The 22,544-nt window shown below is 43.4% G+C and overlaps 2 protein-coding genes across 21 annotated transcripts in view; one reads left to right on the top strand and one right to left on the bottom strand.

The window, feature by feature from the left end:
* The window catches only part of LOC109883671 (myosin-binding protein C, fast-type-like), a 48,371-nt gene extending 42,544 nt beyond the window's left edge, over positions 1 to 5,827 (bottom strand). For 13 of the 19 annotated variants that reach the window (XM_031834742.1, XM_031834745.1, XM_031834743.1 and 10 more), the window contains exon 1: positions 5,719 to 5,787. In XM_031834742.1, the coding sequence (XP_031690602.1) occupies positions 5,719 to 5,740 (22 nt within the window). In that variant the 5' untranslated portion in view covers positions 5,741 to 5,787. Of the gene's footprint in view, positions 1 to 5,718 lie in introns of all 19 variants that reach the window. The other 6 variants (XM_031834744.1, XM_031834747.1, XM_031834751.1 and 3 more) reach the window with 3 other exon arrangements.
* A 6,844-nt stretch (positions 5,828 to 12,671) lies between these two features.
* LOC109898718 (ER membrane protein complex subunit 10) lies at positions 12,672 to 22,142 on the top strand. 2 transcript variants are annotated; one of them, XM_031834741.1, is made up of 8 exons: positions 12,672 to 12,804; positions 16,284 to 16,350; positions 16,474 to 16,586; positions 16,684 to 16,794; positions 16,898 to 17,082; positions 17,236 to 17,326; positions 21,115 to 21,215; positions 21,866 to 22,142. In XM_031834741.1, the coding sequence occupies exons 1-7, from the start codon at positions 12,709 to 12,711 to the stop codon at positions 21,202 to 21,204; spliced, it is 753 nt and encodes a 250-aa protein (XP_031690601.1). In that variant the 5' UTR covers positions 12,672 to 12,708; the 3' UTR covers positions 21,205 to 21,215; positions 21,866 to 22,142. The 2 variants fall into 2 exon arrangements, with proteins under 2 accessions (XP_031690601.1, XP_031690600.1); XM_031834740.1 differs by lacking the exon at positions 21,115 to 21,215.
* The last annotated feature ends 402 nt before the right edge of the window (positions 22,143 to 22,544 follow it).

Genomic DNA, 22,544 nt, shown 5'->3' with positions numbered 1-22,544 from the left:
ATGGTGGAGGGAGAGTAATGTAAGTTGAATGAATAACATAACATATATGCAGGCCTATATTGCTGGCATCAGGTCTTGCTATGAATAGCATTAATACCACTCTAATGTAGTATTTATTTGTGGTTGTAACTTGGCGGAGGTTGTGGTGGGTCCCAGCCAGGTGTATTTGTTTCCACTGTGCAGTAGTTGTGCTGTGCAATCGCTGCAGTTGTCTTTTAACACAGCATGTGTGGGCTATAGAAGTCACTGGGCTGGCAACTATAACTTCACCTGTTTAACGAACCACTTTCATGTTTTCCAACATGGCAACAGGAAGAGGTGGGAGGACATTTACTAGGGTACTACAGTACTGAGGTAAGCCTGTAAGGGAACATAGGAAGGGAGGGGAGAGAACCTGGGAGGGAACCTGGGAGGGTAGTATATCACACCGTATTTTATCAGACAGTAATGATGATAAGAATTATAGCCTGTATGCATTCCTCAAGTGATGTCTCTCTCCGCTACCCCTCCCCCATCTGCAGGCACGCATCTGGGGTGAAGGTCTATAGTGGAACAGTGGAGGAGAGAGGATGAGACATGGTAATAGGAGTGGTAGAGAAGTAAACGGAGAGAGAGGACAATACCAAATACTATTTGGTATTGTCGTAAATATGACCGAGTATTTTGGAACATCTTGTAAATAGAAAGCTTTTCAACAAAAAACACTTTGGCACAGAGGAAAATGACACCTCTTTAGGGGAGTAGAATCTGCAGAATGGAATAAACGAGACCACATAAATATCATCCCAAACTGTCCTCTATCTTTTCCATTCATCTCCATTCATTACCATTCCCTCCGCATCTCTCTCCGTGCCTTACCAGAGGGTGCTTAAAATAGGTCTGGCTCAAAGCGCAGAAACAACATTTTACATTAGAGGACATTACCAAATACTACTGCCAGTGTTCCTATCGGCCACAATGTTTATAAAGTCTTAGTTAATGACATATTGGGGCTTAACGGTTCACACTCTGATTGTGAACTCCTCTGGCTCTCTGTTGACTCTGCATCTGTCTGTAATCCATCAAGCCAGAGCTGCATACCTGGGGGGGTATGGTGAAGGCCCTGGTATGAGGTAATGCTATACTCACTGCCTCGGTTTCATGAGGGCAGGGTGTGGAACAGGAGGCTCAGGAGATTTTCAGTCTTTCCCTGCCACTCTGTCCAGGCAGCAGGGCCCAGTCCAGAAGAAGGGGTGGAAAGGGGTGTGGGTAGAGGGGGTCAGTGGCAGTCAGTGCCATTTAAGATTAGGGAGGATGGTTCATTTTTTTAAGGGCCTTAATTCTATTACAGTATATTGAATGACTGTTATTCATATTCCTTTCACCAAACTCCGTGTAACAGCGATAGGTTTAGACTACAGCATGATACTTAAATTTGTCCTATACCTATCATGAGGTTGCTACATCCTAGCCTACAAAGTTTAACAGGTCAAGAGACAAATTGGTATAATCAACGTGACAGACAGGGACACATTCAATACCCCATTGCACACTCTTGCCTGCACCTAGCTGATCTAGGGTGTAATCATTAGTCCAAACAGTTTAAAAACAGTATGTTTTGCAACTAAAACAAGTTTTTATTGGACAAATACAGGTTAGTCCATCCCGTTTAGTTCCGTTTGCTTCTGTTTTTAAGTTTTATGAAGTTTTATTGTTTTTCAATCAACCAACAAAACACATTCCACATTCACAGATGTGACAGGCTTAAAAAAAAATATATATATATATATATATATAATAATAATACATTTTGAAAAAAAATACAATTAAAATGAAAGATTAAGAAAAATAAGTGTTTTTATTTTATTTATTTTCCTTGGTGCATATATATACATACATACCCACACATACATATATATATATACATATACATACATACGCACATGTACATTTTTTTTTTTATATAAATAAAAACACACGCAAAAAAAAAAAATGTTTGCTTCTGTTTAAGAAACATTTTGCAACAGAATTGGTGGAATTAATACACACCTGATCACACAGTTCACTTTCATAGCAGCCATACAAACAGCATCATCACATCTACGCGCTCTCCTCCGCTCACATTTTCCCTTCACTTGAGGACTTCAGTGCACAACACAACAGCTGTCTGGATCAGGCGAAAAAACCTCTCCAAGCCCAACCTTCATACCATAAGTGCTACACACAGCCTGCATCGTTGTCACCATATTAGGTAACGTCAACATACACAACATTACCAAAAGTATGTGGACACCTGCTCATCGAACATCTCATTGGGCGGCAGGGTAGCCTAGTGGTTAGAGCGTTGGACTAGTAACCGGAAGGTTGCGAGTTCAAACCCCCGAGCTGACAAGGTACAAATCTGTCGTTCTGCCCCTGAACAGGCAGTTAACCCACTGTTCCCAGGCCGTCATTGAAAATAAGAATGTGTTCTTAACTGACTTGCCTGGTTAAATAAAGGTAAAATTTAAATTTAAAAAAATTCCAAAATCATCGGCATTAATATGGAGTTGGTCCCCCCTTTGCTGCTATAACAGCCTCCACTCTTCTGGAAAGGCTTTCCCCTAGATGTTGGAACATTGTTGCAGGGACTTGCTTCCATTCAGCCACAAGAACATTAGTGAGGTTGGGCACTGATGTTGGGCGATTAGGTCATGCTGAAACAGGAAAAGGCCCTCCCCAAACTGTTGCCACACAGTTGGAAGCACATAATCATCTAGAATGTCATTGTATGCTGAGCATTAAGATTTCCCTTCACTAAGGGACCTAGCCCGAACAATGGAAAACAGCTCCAGACCATTATTTCTCCTCCAACAAACTTTATAGTTGGCACTATGCATACGGGCAGGTAGCGTTCTCCTGGCATCCACCAAACCCAGATTCGTCCATTCGACTGCCAGATGGTGAAGTGTGATTCATTATTCCAGACAATGTGTTTCCACTGTTCCTTAATGTTTTAAGAAATTAATTTGTTCAAAACTGTTCAACTATTGTCTTTCCCTTTGAGTCAATTACTCACCACATGTTATGCACTACAGTGCTAGCTAGCTGTAGCTTATACTTTCAGTTCTAGATTAATTCTCTGATCCATTAATTGGATGGACAACATATCAGTTCATGTTGCAAGAGCTCTGATAGGTGGGAGAACGTCCTCCGGAAGTTGTCATAATTACTGTATAAGTCTATGGAAGGGGGTGAGATCCATGAGCCTCCTAAGTTTTGTATTGAAATCAATGTATCCAGAGGAGGACGGAAAATAGCTGTCCTCTGGCTACACCATGGTGCAGAGTGCTGTTAAGGCTACTGTAGACCTTCACAGAGTGATTAAATCAGTTATTTGGTGACGTGAATATATTTAGTACAGTTTTATCTAAAAAAAGATCACTTTGAAATGTTTCACTATTTTTTATTTATTTAAATTCACTGAGTAGGATGGTCATCCCCTTCCTCCTCTGAAGAGCCTCCACTTGAAGGGGTCATGAAACCCTAAACTTTCACTAATCAAATGGCCCCCCCGCAAAACACGTTGGTGGGATATCATAACACTCTATTAGGGACATTTCACTGCACCGGTCTACTGCTCCAGACCTCCAGGGAGGGGGGTGTAAAGATGCTGATCTTTCACTGCATTACAGAGAATAATTCATTGTGTTATTTTCGCTCCCCTGATGAAGGGAAGCAGCGTCAACAAACAACTCTTCACCTGTTATCACCCCTCATATTGCCTGAGTGTAATTGATACCATGATGTGTCTCACAATCATATACTGTATGTCCAAAACACAAGACATTCATGGCTAATCATTAATATCTCTGATAAAATATTCATATTTTCCACAACACTAGGTTGACCAAGCTTAGGTATTCCCTCTCTGGTATGCTCAATCCCCTTCCTCAGGCTAAGCACACAAGCTGCAGAACTATTCTTAATGCTGTTTATTGGGAAGCGTGCTTTCTCCATGTCCCAGTGGCTTCTTGAGTACCAGACAGTCATCATGGGGGAGGGGAAGGCTCCGGGGCTGAGTTGAAGTTCAAAGGGGGGGGGGGGGGGGGGGGGGGGGGGGGCAAGGATTGGGGTTGGTGGAAAAGTAAGGGAGAGCAGTCTAAAGGATGGAATTAATGTGGTGACAGGAACACGATCTGCATGATGTCATGATGCTAGATTGGCAACACATGGCTGAGACATAAAGGAATTGGTGTGTAATTACTCTGAGCCAGCCAGGCAGGCAGTATAAACAGGAATAACAGTGGTGAAACGAAGGGTGTGTAAGGTAAGATGACAGAGTACAGTAAAAGAGTTATGAAACATATAGTAAATACAGTACAATATATTGTATGTCCTTTGAATGCATTTACTGTATATAGCTAATAGTCTATGGTAAGGATCCAAACAGGCCACATTAATCAGTTAGCCCAATGAAAGAGTTCAGTAGAGGTGTAAGTGAAGTAGACAGGCAATCAGGGTCAGATAGATTGAGCCTCTGAGGTGCAGAGAAGTGATGTGAAAAGAGGTCACACCTGACATGGCATAACCTCCTCCGACACATCATCTCGTTCATCTGTCTCCCCTCATCTTATCGGTATGCTTTACTATGCTACTGCTCTACTCTGTTCTACACTCTTAGAAAAAAGAGTTTCAAAAGGGTTTTTCAGCTGTCCCCATAGGAGAACCCTTTCGGGTTCCATGTAGAACCCCCTGTAGAAAGGGTTATACATGGAACCCAAAGGGTTCTCCTATGGGGAAACCCGAAGAACCCTTTTAGGTTCTAGACAGCACCTTTCTTTCTAAGAATGATTATTCTCCCTCCCTCCCTCCCTGTTTGAGTCTCTCAAATGTCATGTTGCCATGTGATTTACAGTGCCTCAAGGTCACTGTTGAAAAGAGACCATGACATATTTTAGATCCCCTCAGATAGACAAACATTACTACATACGGGCAATAAATTTCACTGACACTTATGGCAATGTTTTGTCAACAGATGCCGGAGCTGCAATGTCTAGGTCTTCACAACAACTAATTCCATGCATAAAAGACCTACGTATTGCTGGTGTTAATGCTGTCTGAATATAGGCCAACAATGTATAAGTCCTCACACTTGAACCCCTTTTCCCCCATATCAACAGTGTGGGTCTATTACAGACACGGGAGGACTTTGTGGTGTAAAGGAGCACAGATCTGTGCAAATAATAACATGAACCTTATTATGATCTATAACCTCATTTTAACAGATATGTGCTATTTTCGATAGTGTCAAATAGATGGTTTGTAGATGTTCAGTAGATCAATTATCTATCAACAACATTTTAACTAACTATCCACTCTAACCATAGACCTAACCTTAACCCTTATCATAATGTCTATAATAATAAAAGTTCCAAACTAACTATTGAGACGAGATAGGCCTCTACCTTGCCACTGTCTGGACTCTCCACCATCACAAAAAACATGCAGATTCTCACTATATTTCCTGCCATCCACTTTTCTCTTTACCTCACTCTACCTTCATAATGAATGCAGCCTATGTTAATTCACTTTGTCATGCTTATCGTAACATTTCCCAACAGATATGACAATAAACTTCATATATTACTACTGTTGACGCTATGGGGGTATAAAGTGAAAAACAACAACGTATCCAGTCCAAAGAGGACACTAGCTGTACAGCAGTACTGAAGCTTATGATGTGTATGACCTGCTTACCTGGCTTCTTGGCTTCGGGCATAGCTGCAATAGTGTGTCTCTCTCTTCCTCTGACTGTGTCTCCCTCCCTCCTTGTCTGTTAGTCTGTCTGCTTTTCCTTTTTATTCCCTCCTCCCTCTCCACTTCAGTCCCCCTCCCCAGGAAAAGGCTGTCAGATGACACCTAGAGGGGATCCAGGAGCTCTGAGGAAAGAAGGAAGGGGTAGCGGGTGAGAAGGAAAAGAAGACAGCATAGAGGTGAATGGGGGTTGGATGCAGTAATGAAGAGGACGACCCGGCTGGAAACTGTTAATTGGTTAACACGGTAGCCAGCCCATTAGCTAATTGATTGACACACCGACTAGCATTGATTGACAGGTTGATTGTCTGACAGTTCTCTATATCACTTTTGACTGTCTAATACAAGACACCTTAGGCAAGTTTCCATTGACCCAGGTTTATCCAACAAAATCAGTGGAGCCCCGACTGTTTAGTGAAGACATCAAAACTATGAAATAACACATATGGAATCATGTCGTAACCAATTTTGTTTTCATCAAATCAAAATATATTTTAGATTCTTCAAAGTAGCCACCCTTTGCATTGATGACAGCTTTGCACAATCTTGGCATTCTCTCAACCAGCTTCAAGAGGGATGCTTTTCCAACAGTCTTGAAGGAGTTCCCACATATGCTGAGCACCTGTTGGCTGCTTTTCCTTCACTCTGCAGTCCAACTCATCCCAAACCATCTCAATTGGGTTGAGGTGGGGTGATTGTGGAGGCCAGGTCATCTGATGCAACACTCCATCACTCTCCTTCTTGTTCAAATAGCCCTTACACAGCCTGGAGGGGTGTTTTGGGTCATTGTCCTGTTGAAAAATAAATGGTAGGCCCACTAAGCCAAACCAGATGGGATGGTGTATTGCTGCAGAATGCTGTGGTAGCCATGCTGGTTAAGTGTGCCTTGAATTCTAAATAAATCACTGTCGGTGTCACCAGCAAAGCACCCCCACACCATCACACCTTCTCCTCCATGCTTCACGGTGGGAACCACACACGAGGAGCTCATTTGTTCACCTACTCTGCATCTCACAAAGACACGGCGGTTGGAACCAAAAATCAAAAATGTTGACTCATCAGACCAAAGGACAGATTTCCACCGGTCTAATGTCCTTTGCTCGTGTTTCTTGGTCCGATTCACACAGTCTCCTTTGAACAGTTGATGTTGAGGTATGTCTGTTACTTGAACTCTGTGAAGCATTTATTTGGGTTGCAATCTGAGGTGCAGTTAACTGTAATAAACTTATCTTCTGCAGCAGAGATAACTCTGGCTCTTCCTTTCCTATGGCGGTCCTCATAAGAGCCAGTTTCATCATAGCGCTTGATGGTTTTTGCAAATGCACTTGAAGAAACTTTCAAAGTTCTTGAAATGCTCTGGATTGACTGACCTTCATGTCTTAAAGTAATGATGGTCTGTCGTACACTTGTTAATTGAAATGCATTCCAGGTGACTACCTCATGAAGCTGGTTGAGAGAATGCCAAGAGTGTGCAAAGCTTTCATCAAGGCAAATGAGTGGCTACTTTGAAGAATCTCAAAGGTAAAATATATTTTGATATGTTTAGCACTTTTTGAGTTACTCCATGATTCCATATGTATTATTTCATAGTTTTGATGTCTTCACTATTATTCTACAAAATAGTAAAATAGTACAAATAAAGAATGCCCTTGGAATATTTTGTAACTTATTTTGAAAATAATGTTTCTGCCACCGTATCTTACGGCAAAAAAGAGCTTCTGGGTATCAGGACAGCGATCACTCACCTCGGATTAGACTAAGATTTTTTCTTCAAAAAGCAGAACACACAGGATATACTTCAGACACCCGACAAAGCCAAAATCTCTGTCATTGGCAAGAGAAAGAGACGTAGGTACAGAGGACACAGAGCAGGGTGCCTCGTAAGGATCTGTCAACGGAGAGTGGGAAATCTGCCTTTACCGTCAGTATTACTTGCAATCATTGGACAATAAATTAGATGAGGTACGATCATGAATATCCTATCAAACGAAAAAACTGTAACATCTTATGTTTCACCGAATCGTGGGTGAATGACGACATGGATATTCAGCTAGCGGGATATACACTGCACCGGCTAGATTGAACAGCACACACAGTAAGACGAGAGGGGGCGGCTCGTGCCCAAAATATAAGGAAGTCTCTAGATTTTGCTCGCCGGGTGGTGCCAGAATAACAAAGTACAGTGCCTTGCAAAAGTATTCACCCCCGTGGCATTTTTCCTATTTTGTTGAATTACAACAATTTGGATTTCATGTAATGGACCTGAACTGCTACTATAGATCTGTCCCGAGAGGACTGAATGATCCATAGTAGAGGTTGACACTTGATTCTTTAAGTGAGAACCACTCCAGACAGCCATAGACCTTGCTAGATAACCCCACTAGCTACAATCCCAAAAACATACACACCAAAACCCCAAGACAAAACACACCACAATACAAAAACTCCATGCCACACCCTGGCCTGACCCAATACATGAAGAAAAACACAAAATACTTAGACCAGGGCGTGACAGAAACCCCCCCCCCCCCCTAAGGTGCGGACTCCCGAACGCACCTCAAAACAATAGGGAGGGTCCGGGTGGGCGTCTGTCCATGGTGGCGGCTCCGGTGCGGGACGTGGAACCCACTCAGTTAATGTCTTAGTCCCCTCTCCTCGCGTCCCTGGATAGACCACCCTCGCCACCGACCATGGCCTAGTAGTCCTCACCCAGAACCCCACTGGACTGAGGAGCAGATCGGGACTGAAGGACAGCTCGGGACTGAGAGAAAGCTCGGGAGTGAGAGAAAGCTCGGGAGTGAGAGAAAGCTCGGGAGTGAGAGAAAGCTCGGGAAGAGTCTGGTTGACTGGCAGATCTGGAAGAGTCTGGTTGACTGGCAGATCTGGAAGAGTCTGGTTGACTGGCAGATCTGGAAGAATCTGGTTGACTGGCAGATCTGGAAGAGTCTGGTTGACTGGCAGATCTGGAAGAGTCTGGTTGACTGGCAGATCTGGAAGAGTCTGGTTGACTGGCAGATCTGGAAGAGTCTGGTTGACTGGCAGATCTGGAAGAGTCTGGTTGACTGGCAGATCTGGAAGAGTCTGGTTGACTGGCAGATCTGGAAGAGTCTGGTTGACTGGCAGATCTGGAAGAGTCTGGTTGACTGGCAGATCTGGAAGAGTCTGGTTGACTGGCGGATCTGGAAGAGTCTGGTTGACTGGCGGATCTGGAAGAGTCTGGCTGACTGGTGGATCCTGGCTGACTGGCGGATCCTGGCTGACTGGCTCTTCTGGCGGATCCTGGCCGACTGGCACTTCTGGCGACGCTGGGCAGACTGGCGACGCTGGGCAGACTGGCGATGCTGGGCAGACTGGCGGCACCGGCGGCGCTGGGCAGACTGGCGGCGCTGGCGGCGCTGGGCAGACTGGCGGCTCCTTGCAGACTGACCGCTCCTTGCAGACTGGCAGCTCCTTGCAGACTGGCAGCTCCTTGCAGACTGGCAGCTCCTTGCTGCTTCATGCAGACTGACAGCTCTGGCTGCTCCATGTAGACTGGCTGCTTCATGCAGACTGGCAGCTCGGGCTGCTTCATGTAGACTGACAGCTCTGGCTGCTCCATGCAGACTGACAGCTCTGGCTGCTCCATGCAGACTGACAGCTCTGGCTGCTCCATGCAGACTGACAGCTCTGGCTGCTCCATGCAGACTGACAGCTCTGGCTGCTCCATGCAGACTGACAGCTCTGGCTGCTCCATGCAGACTGGCAGCTCCTTGCAGACTGGCAGCTCTGGCTGCTCTATGCAGACTGACATATCTGGCTGCTTCATGCAGACTGACAGCTCTGGCTGCTCCATGTAGACTGGCTGCTTCATGCAGACTGGAAGCTCTGGCTGCTCCATGTAGACTGACAGCTCTGGCTGCTCCACGCAGGCTGGCAGCTCTGGCTGCGCTGAACAGGCAGGAGACTCCGGCAGCGCAGGAGAGGAGGAAGGCTCTGGCTGCGCTAAACAGGCGGGGGAATCCAGCAGCGCTGTAGAGGAGGAAAGCTCTGGCAGCGCTGAACAGGCGGGAGACTCCGGCAGCGCAGGAGAGGAGGAAGGCTCTGGCTGCGCTAAACAGGCGGGAGAATCCAGCAGCGCTGTAGAGGAGGAAAGCTCTGGCAGCGCTGGAGAGGCGAGGCGCACTGTAGCCTGATGCGTGGTGCTGGTACTGGTGTTACTGGACCGAGGACACGCACAGGAAGCCTGGTGCGGGGAGCTGCTACCGGAGGGCTGGAGTGTGGAGGTGGCACAGGATGGTCTAGACCGTGAAGGCGTACTGGAGATCTTGAGAGCAGTGCTGGCACAGGACGTGCAAGGCTAGGGATGTGCACAGGAGGCCTGGTGCGTGAGGCTGGCACCAACTTCACCAGCCGACTAACACGCACCTCAGGACGAGTATGGAGCGCTAACCCAGGTGCCATAAAATCCCCGACACGTTCCGTCGGGCGAATTCCATGCAAAAAGCACCAACACAGCAACTCCCTCATTTCTCTCTCCTCAAATTTCCCCATTAACTCCTTCACAGTCTCTGTTTCGCTCACCTCCAACACCGGCTCTGGTTCTGGTCTCCTCCTAGGCTCCTCACGATAAACAGGGAGAGTTGGCTCAGGTCTGACTCCTGACTCTGCCACACTCTCCCTGAGCCCTCCCCCCAAGAAATTTTTGGGGCTGATTCTCAGGCTTTCTTCCGAGTCGCCGTGCTGCCTCCTCATAACGGCGCCTCTTCGCTCTCTCCGCCTCCAGTTCTTCTTTGGGGCGGCGATATTCTCCAGGCTGAGCCCAGGGTCCTTCTCCGTTTAGGATTTCCTCCCATGTCCAGAAATCCTTGTAGCGCATCTCCTCTTTGGGCTGCTCCTGCCTGTTGACACGCTGCTTGGTCCGTTGGTGGTGGGTGATTCTGTTACGGCTTTCTAGTGGTGAAGGAGAGTCGGACCAAACTGCAGCGTGTCGATTGTGATCCATGTTTATTTAAACAAACGTAAAACACGACTAAACACGAACACTACAAAAACAATAAACGAAAACAGCCTATACTTGTGTCAACTAACATCAAACAAGGACATCAAGACACTCAGGACAAATAGGACAATCACCCACGACAAACTCAAAGAATATGGCTGCCTAAATATGGTTCCCAATCAGAGACAACGATAAGCACCTGCCTCTAATTGAGAACCACTCCAGACAGCCATAGACCTTGCTAGATAACCCCACTAGCTACAATCCCAAAAACATACACACCAAAACCCCAAGACAAAACACACCACAATACAAAAACTCCATGCCACACCCTGGCCTGACCCAATACATGAAGAAAAACACAAAATACTTAGACCAGGGCGTGACACCAAGGTTCTAAACTTCTCAGTAGGGGTGCATAAGATATTAATGGGTGATTCCTCACAAACTATAACAAAAGAAGGTGATTTCAGAGATTTCCACAAAATGTAATCCATCAAAGGGTTTTTGGAATGATTATTGACACCAATTGTTGCTTTGTAGCAACTACAGATGAAACATTATGGAGTCTTAAAGGAGGCCTGGGTAAGGCCAAAATGTCCAAAATGTTCCATATTCAATGAATTATTTCTCAATTACGCTTTAAGATAAACATTTCAAATATATGTCAACAATCCTCACTCTGTGGATTAAATTACATGAAAATCTTATTTCGCTCTAGTTTCGTGATATATCCAGATTATTGTTTTTGAAGGTCATTCTACAGTTTCACATGAAGGGACATGCTGTGTACATGGTGCTGATTGTCCTAAGAATAGTATGGAGGGGTGTACAGGGAGGCAGTACCATTGTCTGAGAGTGGTGACAGAGAGTGATGGGCAGCCCCAGCGAGAGGGAATGGATTCAAAGCAAGAATTTGAGAGAATCACATGTCAGGGGAGTTGCCATGTCCCATAAGCAACGCTCACACATTCAGACAGAAACAGGAATCCTGGGAAGGAAGGTAAAATATACAGGTTTCAAGTGAAACAGGATGGTACATGACTACACTCCTGGGCCTTTTGCTTGTATTGAATGTGTGACAATGTGAGTGCATCTGTGTAGCCCATTTACTATAATTATGCTCGCCCTCACTCTCTATGTCACAGCAAATAATATATTTGAAGTCCATAATATACATAATTAGTCTCACGGATAACCCTAGGCCTATACATTATTTAGTAAAAGAAGGGTAATATATTAAGACAGTGAAATTAAAACGCAAAGAACGGGAGCTCAACACATTGTGTTTTGAACAAGACTAATCACGTGTTCTTCAATAAGTCACACGAACACTGCTTTTAGTGTCTGTGCGTCCTTTGTTGTGTTTTATTGTTTAATCAAATGTCCCCTTTGGGAGATTAATAAAGTACTATCTTATTTGACTTTTTTAAACAAAATAAAAAATGTATTCAATTACATGCTAACCACACGTTTACAAAAATGCTTGCTTCCTACATTGAGGAACTGTAATGGTTTTTTTTTATGACCTGACTAGATCATAGAGGAACAATTGTCCAGACAGAGGTTTGAGTTTACAAGTTCACGGTTCATTAACCTAACTTCACACAGGCTACTGTTTGTCCGTAGCCCACGCCAAATAAATGAAGAACAACCTATAAAACAACTGTGACCTTCTCTTGTGAAAGCCAGACATAAGAGAGAGAACAATGGCTAAACCTGCTCTTAACTTCCAATGCTCCATCCCCCTGCCCAACCCCCCTCCACGCCACTCCGACAACTATCGTTTTTCAATCTCTTGTTTTAGATATTTCAACGGTCCTGCATGAAGTTTGCTATCAACGCTACTCTATCGCCACCTGCAGTTTACTATAGGTTAGTGCTCGTTCTCCGGTGTGTTACGTCATCGCGTAACATTGTAGTTCCATGTTTACTTTGACGCACGGTCCGACAAAATGGCTTCAGTTCCACGGTTGTGTTTGTTACTGTCAATTATTCCCACAATACTTATATTGTGTGCTGATTTTGCGTGTTGCAACACTGGCAGAAAGGTATGTCAAAACCACTTTTTATTTTATTTGCCAATATCTAATTCCATTAACTTAGATAACTAGGGTACTTGCTGTTAGCTCTTGCTAACCGTCCGACCTTAGCTAACTAGCCAAATGAGTTAATGAAGACAACGCATGAATGCAATACAGCGTTACTTACTGTGCAGATAATGTTTTCACCAACGTGTATCAAACACGTGTATCAACGTTACGTTGGCAGCAAAAATTAGCGTTATAGTAACGCTAGCTAGATTGATATTATGTTGTTTAGCTAGCCGTAGTTAGTTAGCTAGCTAACGTTATCTAGGTAGGTGGTTTTGACAGCCTTGGTGGTGGTGCTCAATTTGTCACGCCATGGTAGTCATTTGTAATATTGTACGGATGTGTTCAACACATACGCACTGTAAATCAAGCCAATAAGAATTCGGATCAATACCACTATGTTTGAATGGAAGGTCCAATTTGTGGAAATGTCATCTTACATCTGAACTGCTCATTGTAAAGTGTTCCCAGGGTAGGGATCTATATTACGGCATCCATTGGGGCCTTATCTAGCTAACTGCACTTTTTGCTCCTTCTTGCTGCAGCACTTCTGTTGAAAAATGTTCTACCCTAACTTAGTTCTGCCCTGGGAACTGCCAATGCAGTAAGTAAAACTGCTAGCCAGAATAGATTCCGATCCTACGCTTGTTTACATCTGCGTTGGGGTCGGATAGTTTCGATTCTTGTTTAGGTTAATACACCACGGGGGATGAGAAAATGCGTTACACTTTAAAAAAAAATCCCATTATCCCAACTGTTACACCGAGAAGGATGAAGGACTGCTAGTTTTTTGGGGAAAACTGCTGTTTTTAGTCCTAATGCTAGCTAGCAGTAGCCACAGCAGCCATTATGGAATGACAGGTCGTGTTGAATATAGGGCTGACCCCATTTAGTCAATTGGTCGATTGTTTGGTTGATAGGTTGTTGGTCGACTGAGATTTCTTTAGTAAAAATAAAAAAATCATGGTGTACAAGTCTGATTCGCACCTGTCTGAGTGAACTGATCCATTGTGCAGGCCGTTGAAATGGCACAGTTCATCAGTCTAAGTAAGACATGTGCTACTAAAAATGTAACGTTATATTATGTAAGAACAATGGTGCAACACAAATAATGCTTATTTTATAACAAATGCGATTTCTCCCACGTTGGATAGTGGTCGCAGTCTGCGGTTCTGAAACACATCAGTGCCTGTTGAATTGGCGTCTTTTCCTAGACCATGTTGCAATGTGCATAATAGCAAAGTAAACCATGATATTGGTGTTGAGAACAATGCGGCTGAGGCAACAGAGAACAGCCCAGCAGAAAACAGCCCTTGCCTTAATTGTCTAAGAAAAATGAGGAGAGAGGAAACACCAAATTAATTAGGTCTATAATCAATAGCCTAACTGTTAAATGTAAGACAGATCCTGCTTCTGTTGCCTATTTGAGTGTTTAGTTGACAACCTACTGATTCTGTGAGCACCAACAATTTCATAAATTCTGCTGTTTTTAATCTTTGCTATGCTGTAATAAAGGCTTTACACTTAAAAAAAAAAATTGACCATCCTCTCTGGTATTATTTATAATGTATTTAGTGTTTGCACTGTTCCAGATTGACCGAAAAAAAGATATTTATGATAATAATAACCCTTTTTCCTTGATCTCCTTCTTATTGTTATTATTACTATTATTGTGATCATCCTTATAATAATAAATCATGTCATTAGTAGGCATAGTAAAGCAACCTTGTATAACCACCATCAAGTTGTAGGCCAAAGTCTAGTCTTAATACCATAACTTACTTAGGCCTATATTTCAATACTTATATAGGCTACTGCATCACTCAATCATTTATCCGTTCATGTCATCACACAGCAATGGAATCGAGCATTTTAGTTTTAAAATAAAATAACAAGCAATAATTTAATTAATAATTAGCGTAAACAACAAATAGGCCTAAACCGTTTCAATTCGGAAATTGCATTCACAAATGATTTTAGTCTTTGCTGTAATAAAGGCTTTACAAAAAAACATTACAACAGAGTCTAATTTATTTATTGTTTACATTGTTCGACTAATATGGACTAATAATATGCACGCAGCGCTTGCTCCATACCATCTTTTTCTTGATCTCCAGTATTTTCCACAACTAGCTAAATTTATTCCACACATCTGGCTTCCCCTTTACCTCCTGCGCAACCAGTAAACGTTCCCCTGCTTCAAGTTTATTTGTCACGTCCTCTGCATTCATTTTGCTGTCACGTGTTAAGGTGTACAGAGTTTGTTCTAACCAATTTATTGATGTGATTATGATATGCTATAGGTCAGGCCCTATTGGTCATGTGCATGTGAAGCATACATTTGTCACATAAAGAGAGCACAGGTTGAGGGAATAGGGATAGTTTTTCCTAAACAAATGAGGAATTTCGGTAAAATAACTTTTCAGTCAGAAATGGCTGTAATTATGTTGCAGCTTCAGCAAAACAGACGATGCTATACACACTGATGTTCTGTGGCGGTCTCTGCAGCAGGGAGGAGAGAGAGACAACACTATACACACTGATGTTCTGTGATGGTCTCTGCAGCAGGGAGGAGAGAGAGACAACACTATACACACTGATGTTCTGTGGTGGTCTCTGCAGCAGGGAGGAGAGAGAGACAACACTATACACACTGATGTTCTGTGGTGGTCTCTGCAGCAGGAAGGAGAGAGAGACAACACTATACACACTGATGTTCTGTGGTGGTCTCTGCAGCAGGAAGGAGAGAGAGACAACACTATACACACTGATGTTCTGTGGTGGTCTCTGCAGCAGGGAGGAGAGAGAGACAACACTATACACACTGATGTTCTGTGGTGGTCTCTGCAGCAGGGAGGAGAGAGAGACAACACTATACACACTGATGTTCTGTGGTGGTCTCTGCAGCAGGGAGGAGAGAGAGACAATGGGTGCTAGTCACACAGTCATTCGCTGTCTCTTTTTTTTTTGTAACACAGAGCAGCAAATCTGAGCCAGGCAGCACAATCAAATCAATTGCGGTCGGATTCCCTCTAGTCATTTGTGTCTTAACTATTTCATCAAACAGTTCGCTTAAAGCATCAGACAGGCTCTGTGCATATAGTTGAAACACATAGGATATGTCAATCGATTGGTCGAAAGATCAGACAACTTTTGGTCGACCAATATTGTTTTTAGTCGGGGACACAACAAAGGAGTTGATTGGCTGACAGACACGGCCATTAAAAAATAAATTATCGGTCTAACATTTGGGATAATTGGACAATTTGTAGTACAACACAATTCTGTGGATTGAGGTACGTTTTCCAAGCCATATCTCGCTCCAGCTCCGCAGTGTCTTACTCTAAACAGGAAGCTTGTTTCACCACAGTGTACCTGTAAGCAAGAGTCGGAATCTATTCTTTCTAGTAAAACTGCATCTATTTCCTTCTCCACAGACTGGTGATGGGCTGGACACAGACTTCAGTGGATTCTCTGTCCCTCTTGAGCATTCCTTTGAAGTTGGTTAGTATGTATTGTCTAACTGTGATACGTTATTCTTCAAGGTTCCATTTACCGAATGAAGCAGATATCGAGGTCACGATTTTGGTGCTCATCATGTGTTGTTATACCATTTCTTTCTTTCAGATGATGTGTCTCGGTTCCGTATGCGTGGAGCTCTGCAGTTAAGAGGTGGGAGGGAGACCAGTGTGTCCCTCTCCCAGAGCCAGCTATCAGAGGAGGACAGGAACACTCTGAAGGTGGGAGAGGAAGGTAGAGGCAGATGTGGTTTGGCGTTTACTGTCAGCAGTCAGGATTTTGTTCTGAATCTGTATCCCTCCTGTCCCTCTGACACAGGAAGTGGCTGCTGTGGATGGTCTGTACAAAATCCGAGTGCCCAGAGTGTCTTTGACAGACAGGCAGACAGAGCGCCAGATGGATGGCTACCTGACGGCGTTCGTCAGAGCGGTATGTGTGCCTCACCCTCATAGCAAGCTGAAATTAAAAAGACAACACACCTCATTGGCATTTTCTTTTGTAAACATATCTGTTTCTTCTCTGTCTCCCTCAGTGCTCTTTAGTTGAGTCCCACCTCAGCGATGTCATCACCCTCCACACTGATGTCTCTGGCTACCTCATCGGCGTTTCCATAGTGACCATTCCAGGCGCGTGTCGGGGGACAGAGGTGGAGGACGAAGTTGATCTGGAGGCCTTTAATACTACGCTGACCATCATACCGCCTACCAATGCACCCCAGTGAGTCATCAGTCCTTATTGATGTTCTGGTCACAGAAATATGGGTCTGGCTCTATCAAATCTTCATTTGATTTGATTTTCTAACTCTTTTGGGTCGACTACAACCTTTCTCTTTCTCTGTCTAACAATATCCTTCATCATCCTCTCCCCCAGGCCGGAGACTGCTCTGTTTATTGAGCGCATGGACATAGAACATGAAAAGAGAGGCAAGCCACAGGAGCAGAAATCCTTCTTTGCCAAATATGTAAGTGTGCATAGACATCTGTGGTTTTTGTCCTGCACTGTGTCATTATGACCGTCTATTGGGTCTATCCCTGGGCTCTTCAAGTCTTTTAAACTCTGCTCTGCTGTTCAGTCTTGAGCTGCTCTGTTCCATTATATATATATATATATATATATATATACACTAAGTGTACGAAACATTAGGAACACCTGCTCTTTCCATGACAGACCGACCAGGCGAAATCCAGGTGAAAGCTTTGATCCCTTATTGTCACTTGTTAAATCCACTTCAATCAGTGTAGATGAAGGGGAGGAGACAGGTTAAAGAAGGATTTTTAAGCCTCGAGACAATTGAGACATGGATTGTGTATGTGTGCCGTTCAGAGGGTATATGGGCAAGACAAAATATTTAAGTGCCTTTTGAACAGGGTATGTAGGTGCCAGGCGCACCGGTTTGTGTCAAGAAATGCAACGCTGCTGGATTTGTCCGCTCTCAACACTTTCCCGTGTGTATCAAGAATGGTCCACCACCCAAAGGACATCAACGCTTTCAATACCTTGTAGATAGGGCTGTGGCGGTAATGATATTTCATACGCTGGTGATTGTCAAGCAAATAACTGCCGCTCTCACAGTAATTTACCGTTAATTAACATAAACACATTTAGCGTCTCCTGTCTTCCACGCATAGCCTACGGGATAGGATCGGTCCCTGGTTGTTCTTTGCTTAGTGTGCCTAGGTACAACCTCTATGTTGTGAGTGGCTACCTGGTTGATCCTGCCAGTAGCATATGCTTGTCTCAAAGATTAAGCCATGCAAGTCTAAGTACACACGGCCGGTACAGTGAAACTGCGAAACTCCACTGATGCAGATCTTTGGAACATCTACATTTTAAAAAGTCTAATAAATCCATGTAATATAGCCTACGCCATCACAATAAATCCATTATTTATTTTAGACAGGTCTAAAGAAACATGATATGAGGAAAGTGTGGTCTATTTCAGAACAGGGTAGCATACTCTGAGTGTTAGGCCCTGATCTGGCTATGCCATACGGCTGTGGGCTGCACTAGTTCATTTAGCAGACAAGATTTGCTTAGAATTCCGTGGCATTATTTTATAATATGAAGAATAGAATTGAACATGGTTGAATAAAATAGAAAGGATATTTTGATTTGAGGGAGGGTGCACATGCGGCTATTCTGTGTTGAGCAGTTAACAAAGAAACAGGTACTCCTATATGCTTAATTTAGAGATTTATGTAACTTTAGTTGTGATACAAATGTTGGGCTATATGTTTTGTAATACATTCTATGGCTGCATGATGCGACTGTAATGATGATTTGAAAAAAGTCGCATGAAAGGCATGAGCTCTGCTTTGTTTCTTGCGCAGGTTGTACACATCAGTCTCTCATTCACAATTTGACAAGCACTTGATAATCCTGGCGGCATCCCCTTTGTGTGGCCGTATTGCTCCTAAAAAAAATCCATGCCATTGCCACCAGTGGCCGTTATGCCCTTGGGCTGAATATAAAGCACCTCTCACTCAAATGGCTCTCCGTCACGTGATCATGTCTTTCTCACAGGCTACAAGTAAAGACAGACACTTCGGGGACGCCACTGCGCGCATCCTCATTCAATTCCGAGGCGCATAATGAAGATATTGAAAGAACTGTCCACATTTACTTTTCGTCAGCCAATAAGATGAGAAGGCCTAACAAATAGCAAAAGCACTCGACTATGTCAATCTACCATCCTCCATAGTACAAAAATGGACCTATTCTATACGAAAAATAAATATTCCAAAAATAGTCTGGGACAATTGTGGGATGGGATAGATCCCAAATTAATACCACCACTGGCATCAAAAAACATATTTTAAGCAATGAAGCTGACACAACAGATCAGAACGTTTAGTTTAAAATGTTGCTAAACTATTAGGCATTTCTTCACATTATAACCGCAGCAATGCGCACCTGGCAGTAGGCTAAAAGTGCGGCTGTCCATTAGTGGGAAAATATCATTCTCAAAGGTGACCGCAAATGCAATTATACATGTAATGCTTTTATAGATATATATATATAGATAGATAGATAGATAGATAGATAGATAGATATATATATATATAGATATATAGATAGATATATAAATAAATAAATAAAGGTGTATTTCTTATGGTGAAAATGATCTTCCCCCAAACTTGACTCACATGCTGCGTATGTATGCCAGTTAGGCTCTGAACCCGTTGTAAAGCTGATTTAATATGCCTCATTTTAAGAAGTTATTTGGCCACTTTTGACATGGTTTGTATCACAACTAAACATATAGGCCAGGCTACATGACGTGTGCGACTATGATTTGAAAAAGTCGCCAAAAAAAGGCATGCGCTGTTTCTTACCTTACTGCACACAAGCTGGGCATCATTCACAAGTGATAACACATCATTCACAAGTGATAACACATCATTCATAAGTGATAGACTAATATTATCACCCATCAGACTATTCTTGATTTATTCTTGTCTTTACATAACTACATTTCACACATTATTTAGTATTTGATTTAGAATGTATCATTATCATTCACCTGTTGGAACAGGCAGGGGGAGAAAATACATGTCATCTATGCACTTAAATAGCGAATAGAGGACGACTTTCACGTGGTTCATTTTCTTGCCAGCCAGGTCGGCTATACTCCCTTTGTAAAGAGAAGAAATGTGCTTAATATTATGAAAGTTGAGAAATAAATATAGTAGGCCTAGCCCATAGAAAGCTGACGGGATCCTCCTCTTTTTAATAGAGGCCATCACACGCATGGGCTCTCATTTAGTGTTTTGATTTTCAATTACATTTGCATTGATGTCAAAGTGATTAGAGGGACAATAGAGAGCTGAGTACCAGGCAGATAGCACGTTTTGTAGGCTACTAATGATCAGCAGCAGCATCAGAGCTTGGAGAAGCCTGGTTACTGTGACTAAACGGTCACGTGGAATTTGACTGTAATCATGACTCGTGATCGCCGGTGTGGCAGTAATGCGGTCACTGTAACAGCCCTACTTGTAGAGTCCATGTCCCGATGAATTGAGGCTGTTCTGAGGGCAAAGAGGGGGGTGCAACTGAATATTAGGAAGGTGTTCTTAAGTTTGGTATACTCAGTGTATATCTGCATGTTGTTAGGTGTCTTTGTTTTGTCTAACCCTAGCCAATACGGATATGTCCTGTCCTGAGGGGTATGCTACGATTTGAAGCTACTCTGGGTTTTCTAGCTAGCCAGCTTCAGTTAGCTTCACATTCCAACTCAGGCTTTATCCGTACTACAACGGTTGATATTGGTTGTCCGCCTGCCGCTAACTCTACGTATTTTAACACACAAAGTCGTCTTCCTCAAATGAAGGGGATGGTGACGCAATCTTTGCAAGAGGGAGGGAATCTGATTGCGTTGGTCCTCGACTCGCAGCTCAGACACTTCATTCAGGATAAATTGAGTTAGCCCTGAGTTAACCTTGAATGAGAGCAGGGTAGTTCTGAAGGATTTGTTGCCATAGAAATGTCCCTGGCTAAAAGGTGAGCCGTGGTATCAGTTATACAGAGTTTAACTCGGTTGACCAACGTTACCTCACTAACTGCTCAAACTGCGTTCATAGTATAGGGCTCTGTGCTGTGCTGTTTTATGTGCTGTGCTTCCATTGCTGTGTTTGATTTAATCAGTGCTGTTGTCTGAGTCTGTGTTGCTGATTGTGACTGTGTCATTTGTTGACTCAGTGCTGTGCTGTGCCATTTGTTGACTTAGTGCTATGCTGTGCTGTGTTCCAGTGGTATTTGATTCTGGGAGGTGCAATCTTCCTCATGGCCAGCAGTTCGGCACAACCCTCAGCAGGGGGAGCCGAAGAGCAGCAGAGCTGATTCCCACTCAAGTACTGTTCTCACTTTGGCTCATTCAGCAACTCACTCTGGGCTGTCAGCCTATGTCTGTGCCTCGCTCCGTGTCTCTTCTGCTTCTTGCAAGCTTATGTATATATGTGTTATACTGTTCACTGATTTTGATTAACGCTAACATTTTTCACTAATCATTTTTCCTGTTTGTCCCTCCCCTCCTGTCCTTGTCATTCAAGGTCAATGCTAATGATCCAGTGCTAATGATCAGTTTTTTTTTTGTCACTGCAGACCTTTAATTAATCCAGGTTTGTCCCATTGATTAGTAATAAGCTGAAGCACTCTGGTAAAATAGGATTGGACAACATACACACCTTCATTGCTAAAGTGGATTAGATTATCACAGTTTAAGTAGCCAAAGTCACCACAGTCATTTTGTGCCTCCTTCTTTTACACACTTGTCATTGGCATTGACCCTGAGTTGTGTCTCACTTCACTGTTCACCTCACTCTCTCAGCCACTCTTTGTCCTTCTCTCGTTTGCTGAGTGAGGTGGACATTGAACGGGATGAAACTGTGGGACTGTTGTGCAGGAGCAGCATCACTAATCACAGCTTGTAGTCTTACAAGATGTTAATCTAACTCAGGGTATCATTTGATAATAACATGAACATCTGCCTTCCTCTCTCCAGTGGATGTACATTGTTCCCCTCGTTCTCTTCCTGATGATGTCAGGAGCTCAGGATCAGTCCGGGGGTGGAGCAGCTAATGGAGGAGGCCGATGATCGCCATGCCAACATGATTTATGTGGAGCAGTTTATTCTACTTGTAGAGAAATGCACACCATTCAACACACTGTTACACATAAACTAATATGGACAGATGAGCTAACCTTGAACATATGTCATGAACTTTTTAATATTGAACTGATGGGAAAAATAAAATATTTATTACTACCTGATAACTGTCTGTCTGACTATGGTATCAAATTTTATTTGTCACATACACATGGTTAGCAGATGTTAGTGCGAGTGTAGCGAAATGCTTGTTGATAGCCAGTATGATGCCGCTGGATACATATTCAAGAGTGTGGTGGGTGGGGGACGCTGAGGAAAGAGGGAAATGGGAGTGGTTTTCAGTCTTCTCTACTCCACTAGATGTCCTCTTTCTCTGCCCATCCAGAACGATGCCTTATTGAAGATTCGTTCAACATTAACGCAATTCAATGGAGGATGACAAAGGGAAATTGTCGCTTTCGTGAACATGTCACCATGCAGCATTTTGTTTGTGGTAATTCTTAAAAGTACATTGTGTAATAGCTGTAGACAGTGTAATACGGTGTATTTATTATGTGTTTAACTATTGCAGTGT

Source organism: Oncorhynchus kisutch, linkage group LG10, assembly GCF_002021735.2.
Source record: "Oncorhynchus kisutch isolate 150728-3 linkage group LG10, Okis_V2, whole genome shotgun sequence".
NCBI classification, from domain to species: domain Eukaryota; kingdom Metazoa; phylum Chordata; class Actinopteri; order Salmoniformes; family Salmonidae; genus Oncorhynchus; species Oncorhynchus kisutch.
This window is presented reverse-complemented; position numbering and strand designations above follow the sequence as displayed.

Coding starts and splice junctions, on each gene's coding strand:
- LOC109898718 (XM_031834740.1), top strand. CDS start 12,709: ATGGCTTCAGTTCCACGGTTGTGTTTGTTACTGTCAATTATTCCCACA. Junction 16,795..16,897: donor TGACGGCGTTCGTCAGAGCG/GTATGTGTGCCT, acceptor TGTCTCCCTCAG/TGCTCTTTAGTTGAGTCCCA. Junction 17,327..21,865: donor AATCCTTCTTTGCCAAATAT/GTAAGTGTGCAT, acceptor TCCTCTCTCCAG/TGGATGTACATTGTTCCCCT.